Source organism: Leptonotus elevatus, chromosome 17 (assembly GCF_054856555.1).
Source record: "Leptonotus elevatus isolate MCC_2025b chromosome 17, RoL_Lele_1.0, whole genome shotgun sequence".
NCBI lineage: Eukaryota > Metazoa > Chordata > Actinopteri > Syngnathiformes > Syngnathidae > Leptonotus > Leptonotus elevatus.
This window is the reverse complement of record NC_141255.1, coordinates 5,523,415-5,549,651: the sequence shown is the minus strand read 5'-3', so window position 1 is coordinate 5,549,651 and position 26,237 is coordinate 5,523,415. Positions and strand designations below refer to the sequence as shown.

The 26,237-nt window shown below is 42.5% G+C and overlaps 1 protein-coding gene across 7 annotated transcripts in view; it reads right to left on the bottom strand.

The window, feature by feature from the left end:
* Nucleotides 1-26,237, bottom strand: part of nrxn2b (neurexin 2b) — a 273,390-nt gene that overhangs the window by 214,336 nt on the left and 32,817 nt on the right. For all 7 annotated transcript variants that reach the window (XM_086058190.1, XM_086058189.1, XM_086058195.1 and 4 more), the window contains exons 2-3: nucleotides 22,784-23,929; nucleotides 3,590-3,610 (exon numbers count right to left, since the gene is read on the bottom strand). In XM_086058190.1, coding sequence (XP_085914316.1) covers nucleotides 3,590-3,610; nucleotides 22,784-23,495 — 733 coding nt within the window. In that variant the 5' untranslated portion in view covers nucleotides 23,496-23,929. The remainder of the gene's footprint in view (nucleotides 1-3,589; nucleotides 3,611-22,783; nucleotides 23,930-26,237) is intronic.

The window sequence follows — 26,237 nt, the reverse complement described above, 5'->3', positions numbered from 1 at the left end:
TGCGCAACCCTAAGCCGGACGCTGGTTTGTCCGCCTTTTAAAGAAAATGAGCCGTGATTGATTTTATGTGACCCAACATCAGCCTCACCCCCGTTTCTCACAACTGGTCTGCGCATGACAAAGCGCATGGCAGAACATGCCTCTAAAACCTATGGGTGACTTTTGAGTCACCCCCAAAAACTATAAGTTTTCCTGGAAATTCTAAAATATTAAAAAATAATTGATATCTCAGCTCCTGAAGCAGATAGAAACATAATTCCAAAAACATCTCAGAGCTTACACCGGTGTCCTTCACACAAACATAAGTTTATTATGATTAACCTTCAATATTTTTTGGGCCTGAATAAAATTCCAGGACATGCTGCGAGGCGCGTGCATATTCTGATGAAAAGAGACCAATAATTGGTCAAAACAAAACCAAATGGCTTATCCACTCTCGCGGATTTAAAGGGAGAAGAGCGCTGGCCCGCTTTGGCTTTAGCGGTAGAAGCGCGGTAGAAGCGCTCCCGACCTTAATGGGTTAAAAACAAGGTACTGCAAACGAAATGAATTGTCAAAAAGAAGTTTGACATTTTATTTATATTTTTACCATTTAGTGCACAAACATGATCTATAAACCATGCAAAACTTTATTGTTGATGAAAATACACCGCAAGTCCTTCGTTTTCCGCTGGAGTTAGGTTCCAAAATATACTCGCAATAAATGAAATCCGCAAGTAATTATAGCTTTGTTTTACATTTATTATAAATGTTTTAAGGCTCTAAAACCCCTCACCACACAGTTTATTCACTTTTCTCATCGAAGCATTTACATTTTCTCACATTTCTCTCGTTTAAACATTCTCAATGTTCAAACCTTCATTAATTTGATAAAATAGGCTGTAAAAAAAACGCATGCAAAATTGCACACAAAAAATCTGCGAAACAGTGAGGCCGTGAAAAGTGAACTGCGTTATAGCAAGGGAACACTTATTAATTTTTTGAAATATGTCCTCCTTTTAGACCTTATGGAAGTTGCCACCCTAAACAAGACTGGCTAGAGGTAGTTTCTGGTGAACATTTTATGTAGATTTGATTTTCATCAAAACGGTAGTGTCCTGGTTTTAAATTTTAATTAATGCTTAACATTCGCTAAACGTTCTACATTTTTCTTGTCTTTTTCTTTTGACAAGAAAACACATTAAAACTGTTTAGAGAATATCGACGTGAAATCAACATTCGCTAGCATCGCAAACGTTAGCCACACAGTAGGACACGGACTTTAAAAACTGTTGAACTCATTGATCAGCAGGTGATTTAAGTGAATGTCATATGAGTTTAATATACAGAATTTGGCCATTTTTGGACACGTCACAACAGGTGTCACCAATCTTATTGTCCGCCAACATTTGGCTTACAATTGACGATTATCTACATGAGCGCAATGTTCTAGAAACAAAGGGAATCTGGGTTAATACCACAACAACATGAGTGCATTTAATATCTTCACTGCGCTGTTATCTCTTTTTGTTGCTTCTATGCCAAAGTTTTGGCTTTATGATGTTTCTTTCTCACGATAAAATAAGCACAAAATCCTTTGTCTATTCCGGGTGATTCCAAACAATCTCATTTAAATACAGGGCCCCACTCAATCTGTAATCCTGTATCTCCAGCCAAAAGCAAGCCATTTTCTCTACAGAGAGAGCTTGATGATGGTAGGGCAATGATAAACTGGTTACTGTCCTTCCCTGAGGATAGGATTAGGCTGGCGGTCTGATGACTGAGACAGAAAAGATCATTAGCCTTGATCAGATTGATTAAGATCAGCTTGGCTAGGCCGCAACATCGCTCAGCCCAACATTAAATCAGACAAGCTGACCAGGGTCGCATTTAATCTGCCGTTGTCCAATCGTACTAGAGCGAGCGCGCTGGTTTTGACTTCGCCGGCTTGTGCGCTGTCCAATCATCAGGTGAATAAGGGAGGAAATTAAAAATGGCCCTATGTGTTTTAGCGCCTTTTAAAATGCATGAATCCCAATCAGCTGCGGAAAACCGTTTGCATCACATTTGAATAATTGCATAGACAAGCTGAAAAGTCCAACGGCTTGGATAAGCAATGCAGACAGCACCGCGGCTACCAAGTGGGCGGTTAGGTCACGGAGCCATTTCTCAAACCTCCAAGTGACCACAAAGCGCATTTCAAGTGTTGAGTAATAACAAGAGGGTATGTGGTGTTTAAATATTGAGACTATACATCATACATGAGTTTCGTTAGGGGAAGGGGGGGGGGGGGGTGCACGCTTGCTGTAAGGACACAGATGGCAGCACGCCTTGTTTGCCAATGAAAACGGGTCAGTGTCGCAGGAACATCATCAATCCGGCCCAGCGATCACTTTCCAAAAACACCCCCGGGCTTCTGTAGTTTGCCGTCATCAATCTCACTGCACCTTTGAACGCATGGTCAGTGACTCTAATTAGCCCAAGAGGGTCAAAGGGAAATCCCTAAAAATAGAGAAGAGACGTGCTACCAGAGTCCAATTAATTGCATCGCCTTCATAAGCTCTTGTTCTGAAAATAGACTGGATGACTCCAGGAGTAAAATTAATTTACATTTATCGGCTTTCCGTTTGGGAATTGTAAAAGTTGTTTACTTCTCTGGTTGGGTGTTTCCTTTTAATGTGCAGTCAAAAAAATTAAAGCACCACACCATGTTTCTTCCTTTCATTTGTTTAGACACGACACGTAAAAAGCAAGAGACTTTCAACATAATCACTGACTGTTTTTTTTTTTTCAAAATGGCATGAAAGTCGTGTAGTGTTCTGAAAGTATGATTCACATGAGACGCTTCTACACTATATGACGCGATATGATTTTATAAAAACAGACTAAAACACAACTGTCCTAGCACTCCAAACATAACAATATGATACAAACACTAGCAGTTTCCTTGAACTCCAGCTGACATGAACTCCTACACAAACACTGTCACACACACATGCAAACAATGTCCTAACATCCATACGCTTTCTCATGTCAGAACTGAATGAAGAAACTGTAGCTCCAAGCTGCCTACAAGTGCCTGAATTTTACATACAATACCAAGCATTATTCAAATGACAACAAGCAAATGGCCGATTTATTTCTCTATTTTGAATATGAAAATACAACTCACAATTGGCGCGAGGACTGAGAAATGGTTGTTTTTGCGACTTGACAGGTAATCCATTCATCTGCAACTCGACGGGAATCATATGCATATTTAAGCAGCTGCTTGCCACTCAAGCGCAGAGATCATATATTGTTGACGTGACCATGTTGTTCGGGAGACCATAAGTCTGTACACAGGAAGGACAAGCGACACAAACCGAGCTCTGCTGCCAAGAAACACACGAGTTATAGGCTAGCACGACAGAATCAAAAGTAAATCCGAGAAGGAAAGAAAATAAACAGGAGAAATAACAGTGGCGGCTGGGGAGTTGCGGTCAATTTTAGCCCCCTGGAAGTCACTTCAAACCGCAGTCCACCGTGACAATGCACAGAGCATGAGCAAGCGGCCACTGTACAGCTAGCTACTGTACAACATGGTCAAGGAAGCAAACGTCAGCTTTACCTTCGACAGCGTACTCCTCAGCTTCAGGGAAGAATCCAAAGAGGGAGCAGAGAGAAGACAAAAAAAAGATGGACACATTAGTTACATATTTTACATGGGTTAAAACAAAGAAATTAGCAGCTAAAATTAGCTAGCTAGGTAGCTAAGATTAGCCCTAATTTCAAATTAGCTACATATTTCACAGGGTTAAAATAAATAAATTAGCAGCTAAGATTAGCTAGCTAGCTAAACCCAGCTCTAATTTCAGTCTCGAAACAAGCTTGAATGGCCACGAAATGTTGTCCATATCATTTCAAGGTTGACTCAAGGTTAATTGGGCAGACCTTGCCTCTAAACACAAGTGAGAACACTTTAAAAATCTAGCCTGAGGAGGAATATCACTGCACACCTATGCCGTTTTATTCTGCTGACAGTTGGAGTTGTCTTTACCACCCATTACCTTTATCCTGGAGGTGTTTGCCATTAGAATGGATTTCACATTGCCCGAGGTTTGAAACTGTGCTAGGGCTGTACGCAGGAATATGGGATAATGTCTGCTATGCGAAATGTGTGTGTCGTGTGTGTTCACTGCTCTGCCAAAGACTGCTATCAACCAATTAAAATTGAAGTAGCACAGAGCCATCATTTCAAAACTGCCCAAAAACTATACTCATTAAGAACAACACATCAAGAAAAGCACCTTTATTGTGTATTGGTGATGAAAAATAAAATAAAAGTATTTATAGAACAGGTGAAATAAGAAGACAATTATAGAACGTGTGCATAAAACTACTGTAGTAACAGAGCAGCAGAAGATTCACTACATTGTCAAGACAGGTTTATATCATTTGATTTTATCAGCCGAGACAAAAAAAAAAAACGCCATTTGTTATCATTTTAGAGAAGAGATGGACGAATTTACTTTTATCAAGCAGAAGCTTTGTCCTGAACTCCATCACACTGTCAAAAACTTTTTGTGAAAAGTTAAGCCGTGAGAGACGGCCTTTGCAGATTTCACATTAAATCTCGACGACAAAGGAAAAAAGAACAGAAAAACCTGCGCCAGACAAATGGGCCTTTGCAGTTAAGACGTTCTCTTCCAGATAAAGAGAGAAATAAATAAATACACTGACTGATTTGGATCACTGCAACGGAGCACATTCAGGATGAAAGCAGCCAAACGAGATGTGGGGTCAAACGAAGACGATCACACAGATGAGCGTGATATGAAAGCACTTTTTTTTCCATCGGAAGAGGTTTTCTGCACAAGAAAAATGTCGAATAATTGAACAATATGGTATATTTTTACCTGGCAGCATGTCTAAATATTGATCTTTTCTGTGGCAGTTCCAAAGTACGCTTTTTATTTTTCTACAGTAAGCAGTCAATGAAGTCGGCAGTGATTGGAAAGTGACCTGCAGCAGTTCATGAACTCATATTTCTTAACCATTTGCAGGATATCCAATACGAATGGCTCTATTGACAGATTCTGTGGTGGTAATTATCGGTTTTAACCATAGCAAAGTCCTGCATTTTACTTCGACGTAATGACGGTCTTTTTTTCCCTTACATCCTAAATCTGCTGATCAGTGGGGCTTGAACATTGAAAAAACTAATACCACCTTTGGGGAGGATGATAGCGATAAAGGCTGTGTTTTTTAATCAAGAAAGAAAGAAAGAAAGAAAGAAAGAAAGAAAGATAGAGAACGCTTCCCATGGGTGGCAAATGATTGATGGCAGGCAACAGGCTCATAACAGACACTGACGCGTGCGATGATGTAGAAAAAGATCAAACTCGATTTAATAAAATATTGAAAGGAACATTTTCAGCCGATGAAATGAAGGCTTCATTTTCACTGAATTTGCCCTCAGGCTGGGGACCGTAGGCCAGATGGCAGCAAGTGTGTGTTTATTAGAAGAAAATAAAATATCTTAAGATCTTGAAGGTTTTTAATCTTGGATTATTAGGAACCCCCACCTTGAGATCAATATGGGGTGATTGATCCCTGATCCTTTTGTCCCACATCTGTAAAGCAACTTGCAATTGATTCACATTCTTTATAATCATTTGCTTCTCTCAGCAGTGTTCACGGCCATTTACATTTGGCAAGCTTAACACAATACACAATTTATAATCAGATTTATAAAACAAAATTATTTTTACATGTTGTTGTACATTTAGACAAATGCTCTACTGAGCTCCGTTTAAAGTGACCCCCGCAAGCCCTCCTGGAATTCGGCAAATTCATTATAGGACAGAAGAGGGATCATGTTCTTTTGTCCTCTTAAATCCTCTTCCAGATCTTCGCTAAATAAATTTGGGCAGATGGATTTTCTTGCCAGTAAGCACGAATTGCTGTGGATGAAGGACAAGTGAATCTCCACCATCCTAATGTTTGTTGCCGTGGTCACTAATGAAGACAACTAAAAAGCTGTGATTCGAAACACGTCGGTGTGGAATGAAGGTCAAGAGAGGAGAGGGGCAGGCTGCGTGGAGGCGGTCTGGCGGTTTACTGATGATAGCAGCACATTGGTATCGACACCCGGCACTCACTGGGGACAGCGCATCTTATCTTTGCAAAGCCGGGGAAGACAGGAAAGATGGGAGAATGGGGGAGATAATGGGGAGGTGTGGGGTGGGGTGGGGGGGTATAGATACGAGACGTAAGGCGGCGTCACAGTTAGAAACCTTGGCAAGATGACTTATCTCCTATCCAAGGTAAGAGGCAAGATGGCAGCGCCTAAACAAGAGTGCGTCATAAGAAATGTCAAGACTCCGCGTTATTTTAGCCCAACTGCTGCTTAATGGGCCGGCGCAGGCAACAATTGTGACTGTCCAGATATTTCAAGGACACCCTAATGGAGTTTCAACCCACCACAAGAAGCAAGCCACGTGGATTCAAGCCTGTTCCTTGTTATTAGAGCTGGGACACACCGCCCAAGGTCAGGGGTTACAGTTTGGTGTCAGAAAAAGTAGTTTTATCCCCGTCAAGATGCTAATGAGACATTCTTACATGTGGTCCCATTTGCTTAATGTGCTCCAACAGACATGGGCTGGTAAATAAAACAGTCTTTCACCCTTGGCTGGAAGGAAACATGTTCTGGTGACCTCCAAGAAAGGATCTTTAATGATCCATTGCAAGTCCACTAATGATAATGTTATGCCCTGCATGCACACATTCATTTGTTGGATATTAATTGAGCTGGAGTCAACAGGGCAAAAGAGCTTAGAAGAAAGTTTGATGTGTTGGATTCATGTTCCGAGGTCAGTGGTTATTAAGTTGGGTTCGATCGAACCCTAGGGGTGTCGTGCAATTTCTTATTATAATGCCTTCATACTAGTTGTTAGACGGATGTGTGAATATAAATTCACATGTATAACGGGACGTATGGTGTTCCACAGGGTTCAATTCTGGGGCCCCCGCTGTTTGCATTGTATCTGCTGCCACTAGGTTCCATCTTAAGAAAACAGTAGCTATCTCGCTAAAATAAAGGAATGTTTCATGGAGATGGGGAATAAAAGAACACAACACTTTCTGAATTCAAAGTGATGAAAAAGATACTCTCCCTGTTTATTTTGTTCACTATACTATACCCTATAATTCTTGAATTTGAAAAATAAATAAATCGTATTTTATTGTTCATTAAAGAAGGTTTCGGTGAATGTGCAACTGGTGGGGTTCAGCACCCTCAACAAGGTGAAGAACCACTGTCCTAGGTAGAAAGCCATAAAGCCTCGGCTGGCAGCTGAAAAAGAGGTCTAACCCTGGCCAGTGTGTGCCATAAATCAATCAAAATCAATAAGGTTCTTGCTGTGACATGGACAAATAAGCCCTAAAAAAAAAATCTGATTGAGTCCTGTTGCTTGGCATGGACACGTGTCAAGCAATTTGTTGTGAAGATAAGCCAACGAGAAGATCAACAGCCCCCTTGGATAAAAGCAGGGGCAAAACAAACAATAATAATAATAAAAAATGGAACGCCTGACCAATCTCTTGATCTCCCCACTCACTCTTCGCAGCTCTGTTTATTTGGTGTGTTTTTAGACCTGGAGTCATCTGTCGATCCCGCTCGTAAATTGCCTTTGTCGATGCTGCCGTTCAGGCGGCAGAGTCGGCCAACAAAAGCCCTTTCACTCGCAATAAATTGAGAGAGAAGCTAAAGACTAAAGGGGCAGATTTAGTGACAATTATTGACCATCCCCGATTGAGTTAGGATTGAGCTCGCCTGCCGACCCAATGCATCGGCTATTCTATTGTTGAGGAGAAATACAAGAAGAGCAAGCAACCCAATTCCCATTTCTTTTCCAGACATCTCAGGAGCAGACTTGTGGACAGAATTAATGAAAACGCCAACCTCTCCTTTTATTGTAGCTTCATGTGCGGGGTGTTTAGACGCAACTAAGCCATTGTAAACATAACAAGCTGTCACTTGTGCAAAATGACCCATGAAAAATGGCTATTTTTACACTTTCACAACATTTCGAAGTGAACTACTTTCCACGAGAGGCACGGTTGCATCACTTTTGCGGAATCATCTCTCGCGGGTAAGCTGCTGATGCTGTAATGTCCGAGTAAGCCGCTGTAAACGCTCACATTCCACATCTCTACTTACACTTGCAAAACTATTAAGGGAGAGAGCACAGCTTAAAACGCCACTCACACACACACTGACAGAGGCGATTACAGATGCAAGGTCAAGAGGAGCTAATTTGACTGCCTGAGTGTGTGGTCAGGGAGATCCTGAGGTGCTGAGCAGGTCAAGCCGAGATTTGTATAATAGCACAGCATACAGTCCAGAAAGGAAGTTTGTGAGGAATTTGTTAGTAAAACATCAACACGAGCGAGCAAAAACCTCGGGGAGACAAGTGAGACAGAAATTATTGTTTTGTTTCATCACAGGCACATTGATTTGTTTTGTCGAAGTGTTTGGAGCCAAACAATGTGCGGGAGAGAACGCCTTTTGATTTTCCTCAGCGAAAATTAACTTCCCACCTCTGCAGCGACAAAATAATAAAATAACCATCCCGTGCTGTTGTTTTTTTTAAGTCCAATAAATGTTGCAGACAGTTTGTTTGCTCGTTGGGCAACCGCTGGGGTGGCTGCGAGTCGTCTGCAACGCTTTGTACTTCCGACTTTAGGCTAAAGACAATAACAATTATTAAATTTGACGAAACGGGCCCAAGGACGTTGTTTTCATGTTTCTGCAAGTGAGTCAATGCACTCCAAGAGGCAAATTATACAGTTTTATAGTAACCTGGATTCTCTTGTGTTTACAATGTCAAAAGTTGACTTCCTGGCACTAAACAAACTGCAGTGTGTTAATTGGTAGACAAAAAATGATTAATTATATCCTGTAGCTTGTCCAAATACACCAAATCCAATTTGTTAACACAGTTCAATAAAGCTGGCATGAATCCAGCTTTCAGCTACTTTAAGTAGGACAACATGAAATCAACCTTTTGTGAACTAGGGTGACCAGACGTTCCGTTTGAATAATGTTTTATTTTTTAAGTCCAGTCAGCAAGTCAATTGTTAGTTGTCATAGTAATTTATACGTTAACCCATTTAGGCCGGGAGCGCATTACTGCATTTCTACCACTAGAGCCGGGAGCGCTGCAGCGCTCTTCTACCTTTAAAGCCGGGAAAGCGGATGCATCATTTTGTTTTGACGAATTTTCGATCTCTTAGCCAATGAAATGGAACACACACGTCAATGAAACGAAGGCTTCGTAGCATTTTCTAGAATTTTATTTGAGCATTCATGGCTGACAGATTCGCGGGAGTTATGAAATAAATTATGGTGATGGACGCCGCGCTGAGTACTTCGAACCAGTGGTACCAGTCGACAGTGACATATTGTTAAGACATATGTTTGTAGACAATGAGGATGTTGAAAATGTTTACGTCTTTGAAACGGAATGGACAACGAATAATTACCACTAAATTCCCTGCGCTGAAGGTAAATACACCCGCAGATACGACACAGTTGTTTGTTGATTTTTTTTAAAGATATATTGAAGGTTTATAATAATAAACTTAGGTTTGTGTGCAAGCCGTGCTTGTAAGCGCTCAAATGTTTTTGGAATTATGTTTCCATCTGTTTCATGGGCTGAGATATCAATTATTTAGTATGCATTGAATTTCCAGTTTTGAATTGGCAACCAAGACAGCGTTTAGCATTAGCTAAAGTAATAACACAATCACCAGGTTGACTATCGTTTGCATTTGTCAGAAATACTTCTGGTGAGAATTGATTGTAAATTATATTTTCAGGGAAATTGTAATGTCCCAGATTTAAAAATTGTGAAAACCTGATCACACCATCTCCAACACAAGTGCAGAATTAATGGCAGAAGTGAGGGAGGAAGTGTGACACGTCGGCAAAAAGCGTGACAATGACACGCTGACCTTTTCGAGATGCATCATCGCCAAAGAAGACGTGCCGGTGACAGTTTGAGCTCATGACTTTGGAGCTGATTAGCAAACGTAAAAACAAACAGTGACGACACACTTGCTGCAGCCACTGAGGCTTCCCGGCAGGTGCAAAGACAAAAAAAAAAATGCAAGCAGAAAGTAAACACTCGGGAATACAATCCTGAACGCAAACAGCCTGTCTTCCTCACCACTGTACAGTCTTCATATGGCGCACGGTGACAAAACAGTATGTCAGCTCATTGTCTGGCCCTTTTTGGACTTGGAAACATTCCAAACGATTAGCCTGTTTTTTTTTGTTTTTGTTTTTTTTAACTGGACTAAGACGCATATACAAATGTAGAATTTACTCAAACTGCAACCAAAGGGCTTGTACAGGCGTCATTAATCTGGCACGGGACTAGAGTTTTTTTTTTTATATAGTGTATGTATTCAAAGCCACTTCTGACTTTTATATTTGAAAAAAAGAAGGAGAAGAAGAACTGGGTCATTTCCATTAAAGCCTTTGAAGCTCTTATCGTCAAATGTAATACATGGGATGAAATGAGTAGCGCAAGGAAGGGAAACATACTTTTTATAATGCACTCTTTCGTCTGTTGAATTAGTCTTGACAATTCACCTCCTTTTTAATTGACTAGTATTTAACTCAAAACCAAAGCTGTGTACACAACACTGCTGTTCATTTGGAGACCAAATGCAGCTCAAACTGGGAGTATGTGGACAGCGCGATGTTTATTTAAAGCGTTCTGCTTTGCAATCTGATTGCATCTTAATCTGATCCCAGAGCGCAATCTGTGGATGCAGTCATTCCATGAAGGAATCCGCTCATCAAATCCTAATCTCGTCAAATCCTGAATCAAATCCATTTAGGTTTTGCAGGAGAAACGAAAGATACGAGTAAGTAAATGTTCAACTGGGTATTGGCCATCAAGAATTAGTGCAAAAAGTGAATCCAATTATTAACATGCAGCATTTGCATATTCATCCATTTTCTGGATTTTATGATCAACTTTAATTAGCACAGATCACTAACAATATGTTTTGATGCTTTGATAGACTCTATAATCAGTGGTACTTTAAATTTAAGATGTACAAAAAATATGTGGATTTGGTGATAATATCAGACAGTAAGAAGGAGCATGAAGCACTCCAGATTATTTTTCTAAGAACACCTTTTAAACATTTGTTTTACTATAGCGCAAATTCAGTCATTGGCATATTACACAGGAGCCTTGCAAACAGTTGTTTTGTTGACAGATGAACGCTTTCTTCGCTTGTATCTGCCAATTAAAATCTGTCCATCTGCCACGCAGGATGACTGGCACTTTGTGTATTAAACACGCAGCATTGGGATGGGTACAGTCTTTGCATCGCATCCCACACAGGCAAGCTCGGCATAGAGAATTATATTCATGGACCAGATCAGATTCAGTTCTTCAAAGACGGCCGCGAGAATTGTTTCAAAGACTTCCGTAGACCGCATTGATCCGAGAATTGGGTTGAGACGGCCACAAGCTCACGCAAGCATACGTTTAAAAAAGGTCAGCGCGGAGATCAAGGCTAAGAGAAGAGGAGATGAGAGGAGGCATCGTCTTTGACCTAGATTGGCTGATAGGCTTCCAGCAACAACATGGTGGACAAATAAAAGCGGCTGGCAAATGTCCACGTTGTCTCGGGAGCCCAGACAGATAGCTTGTAATATGCTGCTGTTGATGTAATGCAACAATTCAACGTTATCGCTGTCTGGTATCGGCTTTGGCGGCCCTGCGGAGTGACCTCCACATGTGAAGGTCAAAGGCAGACATCAGAGCCGGGAGGTGATTCAATTGCCTCGGACTTGATTACAGTCTTACAGCACCCTGGGCGACTGCATCATCAGGTGTCATCCATCATTCATGACGCTGCTCATCTGCTTAACGACAAACACTGAAAGCTAAACTTGCACCCTGTCAATAATGTATGAGCGCGGAGGTGGCGTCCAATCATCTCAGCGCAGGGCCAAGGAGCATACACCGAGCAGAACAATCCCCTAATTAGCTTTAACCAAAAGCAGTGCTAGCACAACTAGCGCAAGTGGACTGAACTGCGCATGAAATGTGCAAACTAACCCCGGAATCACCCCAATCTGTCCTATCCTTATCCTTGTCCAAACCTTGAAAGGGCAGCTGCCAATAATGTGCCGTGATTATTTTTTGGTTCCACTTCACAACTGTTTATTGTATTTTCATTAGCTGGGCTCCATCATTCTAATTACACCGACATCTTTTGCAGAGGATAAAAGTTAATGAGCTTTTATGAAATAATGACGTGACCTTTTTATTTATTCATTTACACCGAGGCCTCCCCTCGCCTTGCCTCGCCTACCTTCATGTTTGGCGGAACTTCCCGAGCGGAGTCCAATCAGATTGCAAACTAGTGCACAGCCTTGATAACGCTTCGTCCTCATAAATGGATTTAACAATAACATTTGAAATGTAATCAGTGCCACATACTCCCATCTTGCATCATCAGCACTTTGGGTGGAGGAACCCTCAAATGTGGGCATTCCCATTCAAATCTGCTCTTCCGAACATTCTCCCGTCGTTTCCTTTTAAAGACACCAGGGGCTGCAACTGAAGACACTTCCAGAAAGCTACACAGCAAATTCTGTAGAGTAAATTTTAACTGAATCTACATGGTCCCACTCTAAATAGAGTGAAATTTACACTTGGAAGAGAGTTAAAAAAAAGTTACTCAAGGGTTGAGGAACAATCTCATGACCTTCAGTTTGGGAGATTGCCACTCTATCACCTGCCACTCCTTCTGTTTGTTTATATCCAAGAGGAGATCGATTTTGGTCCCCAAACCTGAAGTTTTGTGTTTGGTTCCTCAACCCTTGAGTGATTTTTTTCTCCTCTAATTTTATTTTACTTTCTTCCACATGCCAATTTTGCTCTAGAGTGGAACCAAATTGGCGTCCGTTTAGAGTAAAATTTACTCTATAGAATTTACTGTATCAAATGTATGTTGAGAGACTGAGCAAAAAAAAAAAGAAGTATTGAGATGATCAAAGCCTTCAGAACAGCTACTCAAAGAAAATGAACCAGATGTGAATGCACCCTAATTTTGTTCGTTACAGTACTGGAGCCATTCGACTCTGCTCATTAAGGTTTGCGCTTGAGCACATCTAATGCCCCTTGGAGGAGTGATATTCACCAGGCACACTTCACAAAAGATGCACCACTGCAAAAGGGTGTGCAGATGAGTCGTGAAACCAGTTGAGGTTTTAAACATTCGCAAACAGATCCATTCCTGTGATCGGACCTGGAAGCAGACATGCACACGCTTCGGTCACAAGGTCCACAGTGCAGCGTTTCGCCCGTGGCCATACTGTGGAACTGCAGCTCTTTCTAGGGTTTGAGGGCATTCATTTCTGCTTGAGACGTACACGTTATCGACCTAAAGCAGCCCGTGTTCACGTCTGGGGCCCCCATGCTGTTGAACTGAGACATTACTTACCCCCCCCTTATGCGGATGTGGCAACAACCGCATCAGCTTCGCAGCTTCTCAATGAGACAGCAGCCAGCGAAGCATAAGGAGGGAATACAGAACCAAGGAGTCGGAACGAGGGCTATAACGACGTAGCGACTTTTTTTCAGTCCCGTCCGCAAGAGTGAATGTGAAATGGGCTGTAGGCGTCATGCAAAGGGACAGTGTTCAGATGGGTCAGTGAGTCGCCAAATAGGACGTTTCCACAGGATGCGCAGCGGCGAGAAGCCGACATAAATACAGACAGGGAAAAGAAGAAGATTATTGGACCATTCTAACTACAGCAAGTGAAAGGAAGCAAACATTGATGGTCCTCCTTTTTTCCATTCTTCTCACAAGACTTTCTGCAAGGTTTGACAGCTCAAACGTGTGATTGTCTAAAAGGCAACGGGGACAATTTCACATTCAGAAAATTCTTTTGAATTTAAACATGCCTGCCAGAGGGTACTAGACGAGTGGTTCTTAGCCTTGTTGGAGGTTCTGAACCGCACCCAATTTTCTCTTTAGGGAGAGTAGCCTTTTCATCGAATCTGGCTCTCTTCGCCTTGATTTTAGAAAGCGTGTTCTTGTATTCCCTGTCTCAATGCATCTTAAGGAAGAATTCCTTTAGTTTTGCTAAATAGCTAATTTTGCTGCACTAGAATTGCTCAACTTAGCATTACAAATCATGCAGTTAGGATGCTGACTTCCATCACTTAACTCAACTCTATATTTATAGAGCACTTTAAGCAAAAACAAGGAAAATAGTAGAGGCCCCAGAATTGAACCCTGTGGAACACCATACGTTCCGTCATATGTCAATTCATATTGTACATATTCGTCCTGCCAGAGGGTACTAGACGAGTGGTTCTTAGCCTTGTTGGAGGTTCGGAACCGCACCCAATTTTCTCTTTCGGGAGAGCAGCCTTTTCATCGAATCTGGCTCTCTTCGCCTTGATTTCAGAAAGCGTGTTCTTGTATTCCCCGTATCAATGCATCTTAAGGAAGAATTCCTTTAGTTTTGCTGGACTACAATTGCTCAACTTAGCATTACAAATCATGCAGTTAGGATGCTGACTTCCATCACTTAACTCAACTTTATATTTATAGAGCACTTAAAGCAAAAACAAGGAAAGCAGTAGAGGCCCCAGAATTGAACCCTGTGGAACACCATACGTTCCGTCATATGTCAATTCATATTGTACATATTCGTCCTGCCACTTTCTTCTTTTTTGCTTGACATAACACGAAGGGATTACAAATATAAGGAAATCACACGACGTACCATCACAACAGTTACAAGTCAACTACTCAGCGCACTAAATTCCCTGCAGCACAGATAGGCCAAGTAATGTAGCGTGATCACCTTCAGCCAATGAGACAAGAAAACATTTGGGTTTCCTCATTTTGCCTTTGCAGGTTTTCTTCCGTCACTGGTGTCGATAACTTAGCAGGATCAAATGCTGCCTCCCTCTCTCCGCACCCGTCTGTGACACCAAATTTACCGAGGGAACTCCGCTTTTGTTTTGACGGGCTGAGCTGACGGCGGGCCCTCCAGGAAGCGTGCCCCCCACCTCCCTTCAATTTCTTAAAGGAGCGACTCTGAGCGATGGATGTGTCACAGACTTTCACTGCAGTGAAAGTTGACTGGTCGGCGCGCCTCGCTGCCAAGTAGCAAAAAAAAAAAAAGGGAACGACAGGCTCTGGAAGACATACAACAGAAGGGACTAGACTGGTCTGTCACACAACAGGAAGCTTGATGTCTCTTATATGCAGGTCAGGAAGAGTCAAGCGTATAATGCTATCATGTTTTAGCCACCAAAGCCTTGAGCACAGTCTCCAAACGCGCTTATGCTCGTCTGTCTTCTCTAAGTATCTGACGCAGAGGCCAAGGTCCACACAAACACTGCTAGTTTTTTTTTTTTTTTAATGTACGTTTCTATGCTACAGATGAGAAAACACACTGTACTTGTGCTTTAGTCGGCAGCGATAAGTGAAGATATCACATTAGATTTCCCGCACAGTGATTACAAAATTGAACTAATTGTGTTTGTCTTTCTGTGTTTTCTTGTTTATGCACTCATTTAGTTCCAGATTGTGCTGCAAGGAGAAGCAACGGCGTCGGCTGCCACATTTCACGCCAGGCCTCTGAGCCACTGAGGAGTCCAGACTGTTATTTCCACCTCAGTGGTATTCTACCTGATTGCTGGCCCGCTTGCTTCCCTGCTGCCTGCCATACACACACACACACACACACGAATATTCACAGGCTCAAAAAGCAGGCCATATCGCAGTAGTAACTTGGCCGGGTGAGAGACAGTGTAAACACTTCCATCTTAAGCGCCGGATGAGTGTTTAGTCTCCCGTGTAGCACGTTAGCTTTAGGTTTGTTTCCATGTCACAAATGTGTTGCAGATAGCGATTCTTCTCAGACTTAGTTCAACATTAACACCCCAGTGGAAGAGGATAACAGGATAATGCCAAGGTTGATCCTCCACTAGCGGCTTTGTGGGTGTGGGATTTGTGTGTTATTGTCATGAAAAGCATCATGGTGGATTTAGTTTCGGCCGCTAAACAAGGCCCAAATAGCAAAGTAAAACATGGCGGTATCACAACCACAATGAGTATTAGGAAGAGTAATGTTCAAGAGGTTGAAAAAGACGGGGAGTTCCACCTGGGAGGCGGCCTGCAAACACATATCCGAGCCTACCTTTTATTGATGCTTTTAGCTCTGCAAAGCCAAAGAAGATTTTCTGTGCACCCAAGACTACAGCAATGCAACGATCAACGTCAATCAAGTCCTCACTGCTTAATATTGCAGCAAGGCGTCACGTCGGAATGCAGGGATGATGCGGCTCGAAGTTCGCCAGGGAAGATAATCTGCACATGTTCCCGCCATTCTCCGCTTGAAGGGTAATAAGAGGGTCGGCTGTATAGCGATTTCATCACACACCAGTCCTTCTTAGTTATTGCTTCGGCGCATGATTGTCAGCAGCGGCCGCCTACTGAAGATCCAGTCGCAGCGGAAATGAAATGACGCCCATTTTGCTTTTCAGGGAAAATGAACGAGGAGTGGTCCGCATTGTCGTCATGTTGAAAAAGGCTTGAAATGGTTGGCTTCTTGAACGTGAGGGGAGTCGCTCCAGTGACTGCATTTTTCAGCCATATACTTCTTCACAATCACCCAAAAATGTCTACAGTGAATTTTTGGGAACATTACTTACCACTATAATTACTGACTTTGTATGACTTTGTTACTACGACGGAGCTAATTTAATCCATGGCTGCACAACAAGCATTGTTTATTCATACTCGGAGACGTGCGTGTTGTCTGTCGGCTTAGAGTCACATCGGAACAACAGCTGGCAGAGGCAACGCGAGGAGAAGCCGTGTCCATTGTAAGAAAAAGAAAAAAAAACTTGGCACCCGCCCCCTAGCATAACAAGATTAACCTTATTTCCGCGTCAACGGCATTTACAGCGAAATCGTGTAATTCCCAGCAACCGGGATGACCTCTCTTCCCAGACGTATCGCCTGGCAACAAGCTTGGACAGCCAGCGGGAGAAGAAGAAGATAAAGGCTGACCAGCGTCATCTTTAGCGGACAACGCGTCCTTCTCAGTTCAGTTCGCAGGAGAAAAAAAAAACTGTTTTGACGAGGAGTCAATATTTACCTTTCCTGGCCAGCATATGTCAATGTTTATGCTAATTTGTGATTAATTGCACTGGCTGTGAAATAACATGTTAGAATTACTTGGCTGGTGTAAAGGGATAGACAAATATTATGCCAGTAAGGTTTTGACACAAATACCTTCAACAGTATAGTGCCTAAAGTCCCTGTAAAGTGAAAATCTTCTAAATTTGAAGCGTCCAGTGGCTGGACGTTATATCATTTAATGTTGTGTGACTTTATCAGTTCACAACAACAAGGCGCTCTAAAGTGCCCATGGCAGTGCAAAGTCATTGTCCATGCTCTGGGTGATACATTGGACCAACCACCGCACACACTCTCGTGCTTTCATCTTCTCTGTGACACGCGCACACTCATGGCACACAATGAGGCGCTCTAAGAGCAGCCCCGCCAATGCAAAGTCCCTGTCCACACTTTCATGGCTTTCATGTGATACTTTTCTTTTTGTTTTCTCTCCATCACTTTTCCACTTTTTCTCCATGACATGCACACACTCATGGCCAACAACGAGGCACTCTAAAGCCACCACGCCAGTGAACTATCCAAAGGGAAGATGCGTTGAGTGTAGCCATAAGTATATGTTGGAAAAATCTCAGAATTTTCTTTACAGGCTCTTAAACAAACTTTAAGCTGCCCTAAATCAACAGCATTCATAATTAACTTTTTTCTCCAATGAGCCACTAACCAACGTGGGATTTGACTGACAGCAGCACAAGCAGGAGGCACTTTGGCAGTCGGCGCTCATTTCCGTTGTAATTTGGTGAATGCGGCGCCGCATTAACTCCATAGGTGGTCCTGTCAGTTTGGAATCACATTGACTGAATATACAAATCTGTGATCAGCTTTGATTCGGGAACAACAAGATCAGAATGCAAACACGGCCACGCGAGCGAGGCGACTAATGTTGATGAATAACTTGCTTTCGATGTTGTCAGCTTGACCGCCAAGCGGGTGTCAGGCGCCACGCGAGCCAGACCACTTGCTCACTCCTCCACGTGGCGAAGACTGACAGCAGGATTTAATTGCATCTGACGGACGCTCGCCAGGGCGGCCGCGCACCTCGGAGCCAACCGAGGTCTCACCTGACAAACGCCAGAGAGGTGCTGTGTTGGAAAATATTCGATTGACACCCTTGCTAGGGGCCACTCGTATCCCGCACGGCCAACGTCCTGCACAGCCTGTGCTCATCAGAATTTAGTAGAAATGATAGGAATCAGCACATTGATTGGTAGAATGCTAACATTTTTAACATGAAAATATTCAGTAGCCGTTTGTCCAGAAGAAGTTAAACCAACAATTTTCCCTGGAAATAAAAAGACCAAAACACAACTTTTTTTTTTGCTCTCAACCCCTTTGAGAAATACAAGCTGACAAACTTCCTAAAATTGTAGCTGATTATTCATTTCTCAGAAACTTTTGGAGTGCCCGTAAGAATATTTACTAAGTGCCCATTAGAATATTTACAAAGATGTATCCACATTCTTAAGTATCCACAGCCTTATTTTGACAGGAAAATAAGATACACAGTTTTACTTGCCTTCGATGTTTTAGAGTTGGGATTTTTTTTTTTTGTTATGCGTGAGTAGATAGAATACATTTTGTAACAGTTTTGTAGGACTATGAAAACGCTTTAAATTATACCAACATCAGCTTCCTCTGTGATGTTTCAAAGATGTAGATATTTAAATTACATAGAAATCTCCAATTAGCCATAGAACCATTCCTGTAATTAAGAGGGTATGGGGGGGTAACAAATGTATTTCCCCTCCATATCCAACCACAGTTAAACATTTAAATGAAATCTGAGAGCTGATGGGAAAATTCTCCAATAGTGCACCGGTTTCTGCTGCTTTACGTATTCATTGCAACTCAACCTACCAACAAAAAAAGGTAATTGAACACCTGATACTTCAGTTATAAATTGAAATAATATATTTGGTAACAAGCCATATTATATCAAATTAAAGCTTAGACATTTGCCGAGCTAAATGTGGATGTAACAAAGACCTAAAAAAACAAGTTAGGGGTCAAAATCAAAAATCGCCAAATATCATTGAGACATTGTCAACACTAAAAAGGCTAATAAACAGGAACAACCACAATAGCAATAACAACAGCTGAAAGGGACTAATTACGAGTTTTTGGATGAGCCACCTCGGCTCCGAACCGGACCTTCCCATCGTTGATGCATACTCCAGATAAGTTTCTGAATTCTCATTTGAGGAATTATGTCTCACTCTTCATGCAGGTAATGTGAATTAACCCTAACCTAACCCTAATTATGTCGCCTAACCCTAACCTAGCTCACAAGTCTTTAAATGTTGCTACAGCATTTTGGACACATTTACAGTGCAAGTGCATTACTTGCCCTAGCAACCTATCAGCTAATTATGGACAAAAATAATTTCCAAGTGATTTCTTCATTAAAGTGGTTTGTATTCAAATGAATGTAACAGGAGACAAAGTCTATCTGGGTTGAAGAAATTTGTGCGCGGGAGATGCGCCGAAGAAAACAATCCAGGATGATAAAATCTCTAGAGGACAATAATTTCCTACTAAAATAGACCACTCTCTGTGGTCTATGACTTCGGTTTTTAATGTGTCCGAGCTGCCGATTTGTCTCTCTCTGTCTTTGTACAATTTTGCTCCAAGACATCGTTTTCTCTACTCTGAAATAGGCTACCATTTAATCCTTGGTAAAGTCTCATTCAGATCACCACAGGTATGAAAATCGTGTCATATGTGACACATGAAAAAAAGATGAATATTCTGGAGATTCACACAAAAATGCGCAGGGGAAAAAAAAAAAACATGCTTGCACGCATTTGCTTGCCGAGACGTGTGTCTCTTCAAACCTGCTGTCCACGCTTTTATTCAAAATGAATAAATACACCACCGGACCAGCATTCCGCCACAATGACCCAATTTACAGCCGAAGAACATTTCTGAAGATAAATGAAGACGGGGGCGAATGATTGTCTCCTCGCGGTCGCTCTCTCGCTCTGTTTCAAAAGGACAAATGTTTCCTGCAGTCACTGTAGCGCTGCATTGGTATTCTGCTCTCAATTTAGCTCCTAGCCAGCGCGCAGCAATCTGACACGGAGCACACAGACAGGCGGCGAGTAAGACAGTAAAGTGACGAAGACGAAGAGGAGGAGGAGGAGGAGGAGGAAGCAGGCAGACAGGAATCCACGGCTAGCCAGCGGTGACATCATTTTTTTTGTGCTGTAAAGGTTGCCTTGAACAACAGCCGTTCATGCGGCAGAAAGAAATGAATTCAATAGCTGTGTGAAGCTACTTATTGTTCAGCACTTCCCACATGGCAACTTGGAGGCCTTGATCGGAATCAGGGTTACGTGATGATTAAGTTCTTGTGACTTTCCAAAATGTCCAAAGTAAAAAGAGAAACAGCTGTTTATAAAGTAAAATATACGGAACACACTCATTTACCCTTTTTCAAATCTACACTTTTAAAAGTCACATCTATTTTTATTTTATTTTTTTTTACTTCCGGCTTGTCCCATTAGGGCTTGCCACAGTGTGTCATCCTTTTCCATTTAAGGCTGTCTTCTGCACACGGGTTATGGTATGGGTTAAGTATCTGACATTTGTATTTAAGTACCAAAGGTAATTTTCTGATATTAAATTACTCAAGTATCAGAAGTAAATGTTAAAATAAATACAAAAAAATTTGTCATTAGAATTGTGATTTTATTATTAGGGGTATCAAAATGAGTGCGTTCATTTTGAGTTAACTTAAAGTTCCTTTAACGCCACAATTTTTTTTTAAACGTGCGATTAATGACCACCCCTCACTTAGAAAGCCTGTACTGGAGGAATTCCAGTCGCAACGCAGCAGACATGTCCATGTAAAATTTAGCAGTAATACATTTAATAATAAAGCATATATTTGTGGAGACTGGTGTCAAGTTGTATTTTACAATTTGAAAAATGTGCAGAATTTCACAAGTTACTTCATGTTAAAGATGACATAGCTCTTAATATGAAAAGAAAAATGCACTGAGCCGTCACTGTCTTAAAAATGCAATTATGCCATCTAGGGGCAGAAAAATCACAGGTTTTTACAGTACAGTACATATTTTTTATTTTAACTTATTTGTATTCATTATCATGAAATTACTGTATCAATGACAAAAAGATGCAGCCACATTTCTATTAGTTTAACATTTTTCCACTTTTATGTTACCGCGAGTATGAAACTTAGAGAAAATTTTTAAATGTTATTGTACATTTAGAACAGATATAAAAATGGTGATTAATAGTGAGTCAACTATTGAAGTTATGCAATTATGTTACAATTAAAAAAATAATAATCACCCGACACCCCTATTTAATACATTTAGTTAGTCTAATTCAGTGGTGTAGCTAAAGATCTACGTGTTGGCTCATGAGCGAAGTTAGCCTTTCCTTCATGTTTCATTTTTATTACATCAATCTTATCGGTATCCTGACCACAATTGTCCAGGCTGGACTATTTAGTGTAGATTAAGGGAACAGTACAGGAGTTCCTCAAGTACAGTACATATTTTTTATTCCATTACCCTATGAGACTCATCAAAAGTGTGCCAAAATACTGTCCATTCATGCCGACACTTTAGTTCTCTTACAAATGATTTTAGGGGAGCAAAATCCATTTCAGAATTTGTCAGCGTAAAAACAAATGGGTGGGTAGGGGTGGTAGATGTAAGCAAGGTGGGAGTTGAAATGCTGACAGCGGTCAAAGGTAAAAAAAAAAAGAGATAAGTGGAGTGAACGGCGTGAGAGCAACAGAGATAAAGAGCAAGAGAGTCTTGTTGGGAGGTGAAGAAGAGATGGAGAACCCAGATAGCCTTGAGAATGGAGGGGGGGGTGCTAACCCAGCGAGATGGATAAATGTGCAGCGGAGGCACAAGCACAGAAGATATGGAAATGGGATGTGTCAGTAAGGGAGGAAGGAGGAGGTCTAAAACATAACAGAGTTTGACATGAGCTGACAGCACAGGAGCACATGAAGGCGGTCGTCGCTGCTAAAGAGACAATGGGCCTGCAAAGAAATAACGCCAACAATGTTTGATATCTCCAAAATTCCACCATCTGTGCTCTTTCCAAGACTCATCGAGTCACATCTATTTTAACACTTCAATATAGACGTATGATAAAAAAATAAGAGGCGCTCTGAAAGAGTGTATCCTTCCTCTGGGTCCTAGACGGCTTTAACCAGAGTTTAACCCTGAGTCCTCCTTGTACTCCATCTCACCGCCTCACACCACGGAAATCAATCAAGTGCGACCTCAGTGCAGGATACCTTTCGAAAAGCCAAGAAAATACTTCATACTGCTCGGGCCCATCATTTTTCAACAAGATCGTCGAAGAAGCCGAATAAAGAATGAGTAATTTGCCCTTAAACTTTCAGGCAGTGTGTTTATATGACATTATAATACCATTGTCAGGCCTTGCTAAAGGTCTCCCGTTCCATATTTAATCACCGCCGCCCAAAAATCCTTAACAGGAATGTAAAGACTCAAATTTTAAAATTGTGAATTGCTTACAGGGGATACTTTTCAAAGGTAGGCTGGTCCCTTACCTTCCTTGCAGTACTTCCCCTTGAAGCGGGTGTGGGTGCAGTCGCATTGAACCTCTCCATACTGGATAGAGCAAAAGCCTCCATTGAAGCAGGGATTCTGTTTGGTGCACAGGTACTCCAGGTCGCTCTGGATGCCCTGGCTGTTCAGCAGGGCGGGTGGTGTCTCCCCCACCTTCAGGTTTGAGATCAAGCCCAAGAAGGGGGGCTCATACTTGACCGTGCTGGAGGTGAGCGCGGAGAGGCGCACGTCGGGCGGGATCCCCCCCACGAACAGGTCGCTGACCACCGCCATCTCCTTCCGCTTGGACTTCACCTCCGCCACTTTGGTCTCGCCGTCCACCATCAGGAGGGTTTCCCGGTAGTTGCGGGTGAGCAAGACCATGTGCCAGCGGTCGTCGTTCACCCGCGTCTCCATGTGCAAAACGGCCGGCTCGGCGCAGTGAATGGCGAAGCGCAGCTGGAGGCGTCCGCCGGCGACCAGCAGCTCCAGGAAGTCACAGTTGCCGCCATCGTCCAGGTAGAGGACTAAAGCTTTGCTGATGTTGGTCTTAAGGCTGAAACTCAATTCGCCGACCGAACCGGCCTCCCAGCGCCCGTAGCGGGCCCACTGACCCGGCGCCCCCCCAAACTCCAGCGCCCTCACTCTGGAGAGCAGACTGACGAGGGCCAGTGGCAGCAAGGGCCAACACGGGAATCTAAAGCCCCTTATCATGATTTAAGTTCTCAGGGTCTAAATGATGCAGAGGTAGGACCTTTTCTTTTTTTTTGCTGCCGTCAATATATTTGAAATGTGAGCAACAATTATTCACTCTTGGAGCTACCCGAGAAAAAGCCTAGCAGGGGCCTTTTTCCTTCCAATTTTCTCAATGACTCAGCAGTTCTTTTTCCAGATCTCCCTGATCTAATTCTTTGTCCTTATCCTAACTCTCCTCCGCCTCTCCATCAGTTGGTGCCTCAAGGATTCTGAGGAATGGAATGAAAAATAATGGAGCATAAACGGAAAGGGGAGGCTAGGCCAAGGTTTTATGAAGCCTCTTGGTCTCTTTAGGACCAAAGCACTCCTGAGTTCAGTAGACAGCCATTCTTCTCTGGAACAGGAGGAATTAGGTGCCTATGCGTCGCATCATGACGGGGGCGAGGAAGGATCTGGAGAAGAGAGACAAAACACATTTTTTAATGAAATAGACCTGCTTTTTGGGGTGCTAGCAACATTATGAAAACAAAGGTCAGCTTTATATGCAGCAAGTGTGCGTCTATAAAGCTTGATGGCGCAATTGAGAATTGTTCGGCCTTGGCGGAGGTCTGTCTGAGCACCTGTTGATGAATGTGGATCTCGAAGCACGCATCCATGCTTCAGGTCATTAGCGGCAGCAAAACATAAGCAAACACGCTGCATTGACTCAAATGGAATTGACGGTAAAGTGCCGGCGACTGAGTGGAAATTTGAATAGATAGCCTTGACCCTGAGATTTGGCTCACGATTCCGACAGTCTTCCCTGACGTCGCTCCACTTTCTGCTCTCCTGACAGCGATGGTGTCGGATTGAAAGCGCAGGCGGGACGGAGAGTGTGTCATCTGCATAATCAACATCCCAGAGGCGTGATGTCGATAGAGGAAGACGAGGGAGGACTGAGAGGCCGGAGAAAATATTTTCCGGTTTTCCTCGGTTTTCTTTTTCATTTAAAATCGATTTTTTTTTTTTTTACTTGTATCCAACTATAATATAGATCATTTTTTTCCAATTTCATACCACACGACTCTCCGAGTGCCAGACAGACGGCGTACCGAATGTGTGAAGCATAACAGAGCGATCAAATCTGTTATTTTAGTCACAGTCCGTCTGTGTTTGCTGACAAGACAAACCCTCTGACATTTGAAAGCCACTCGAATTGACGACTCACACTGAATGTTTAACTTTCCCATGTCAGGTTGGTGGCAGTAAGCCTGTTGCTGATTTTGTGACTGCCAAAATTCAAGGACACTGAAGAAGCTTAACAAGACTGGAGGCATAACTACAGTTGTGTGGATGGTGCCCATGCGTGCATGTGCCAACGCTTTGGTTGTGCTTGCAGCCCTTGTGGAGTTACGGCAGTTCTCATCAGGGAGTTCAATTCATACATGCTTTTCAAATATTGTCATTTGATCCCAACTGAAGGATTCCGTCTATGTTACCGTGTAAAAAAAATGTAAAAACACATGCTCCAGACAAAACCGTGAAGTGTTTCTGCATCAAAAATTCAATGTGTGGTACAAACGACAAAATCCATTGCATTCTGTTTTGTTTCATTCCTTTCCGAATGTGTCTCAGCTTTTTCCTTATGAAAAAGGACAGCTCTCGCACTCGCAGCGCGAGAGGCAAGTTGAGTGAAAGAGCAATCTGCACACCCTGACCCGACTCCTTGTCAAAGCGAAGCTGTGCAACGCCTGGGGATAGCTGCATGGTCATGTGAGCGAGAAGCGACCTATTTCCTCCCACATCAACCCCGTGGGAGACGTTGGCATCAGGATCTTGACACAACCCCCCCCCCCCCACACACACACACACACACACACACACACTTCCCCTCCACCATCACTTGAGGAGTCTGTAGCGCAAAATGTCCCAATTTCATATTTTTATATCATCACTCGTGGCAAAGATGGACTTTGAGTTGTGTGGCATGAAGAACGGAATATATAACATATGCAACAGAGCATAAATACACAAAAATCTTAAAGCTGGAACCCAAGGGCAGCACATACAATGAAAACAGCAGAGACCCCAGAATTGAACCATGTGGAACACCATATACATGTGAATTCATATTGCACATACTGTGTCTGTCCAACCACTTTTTCTTTTTTTTTTGCTCGACATAGTATGAAGGGATTATTTTAATAATAAAGAAATCACAAGACATACCATCACAGATAGGCCAAGCAATGTAGCGTGATCACCTGCAGCCAATGATGGCCAAGTCAGGGCATATCATCATGAATCATTTGAGTCGGGTTCGTGTCTTGACCTCCGCCCTTCCCCTCAGACTGACTCACCGAGCCCCTGGGGTTCGGTCGAACCCAGGTTAATCTAGATCTTACCTAGACCCTTCTCTTTCAGGTAAAATACGGAAATGATAGGCAGACTCCTAGTGGTGCTGACACCCTTGCCCGTCTGGGATTACAATTTTTTTTTTAATAATCAGTTTACTAAGGACAGGTAACAGGTCAATGTTGACACAATCTTTAAGAAAAGCTGCACGATTAAACTCGTGGGGGGAAAAAGCCTCGATCGATATGTGGCTTTCACTCACTCACTCTCTGTCCCCCACCCTCTCTCTCTCCCTATCCCTGTGGTCCGTGCTTTGAAAAGCATTGGATTTCGGATCATAGTAAGAACACACCCTGAAACAGTTTGACTTTAGCCACACCTGCACCTGTGGCTAAAGCCAATCTGTGGCAGGGTTTTTACTTTCTG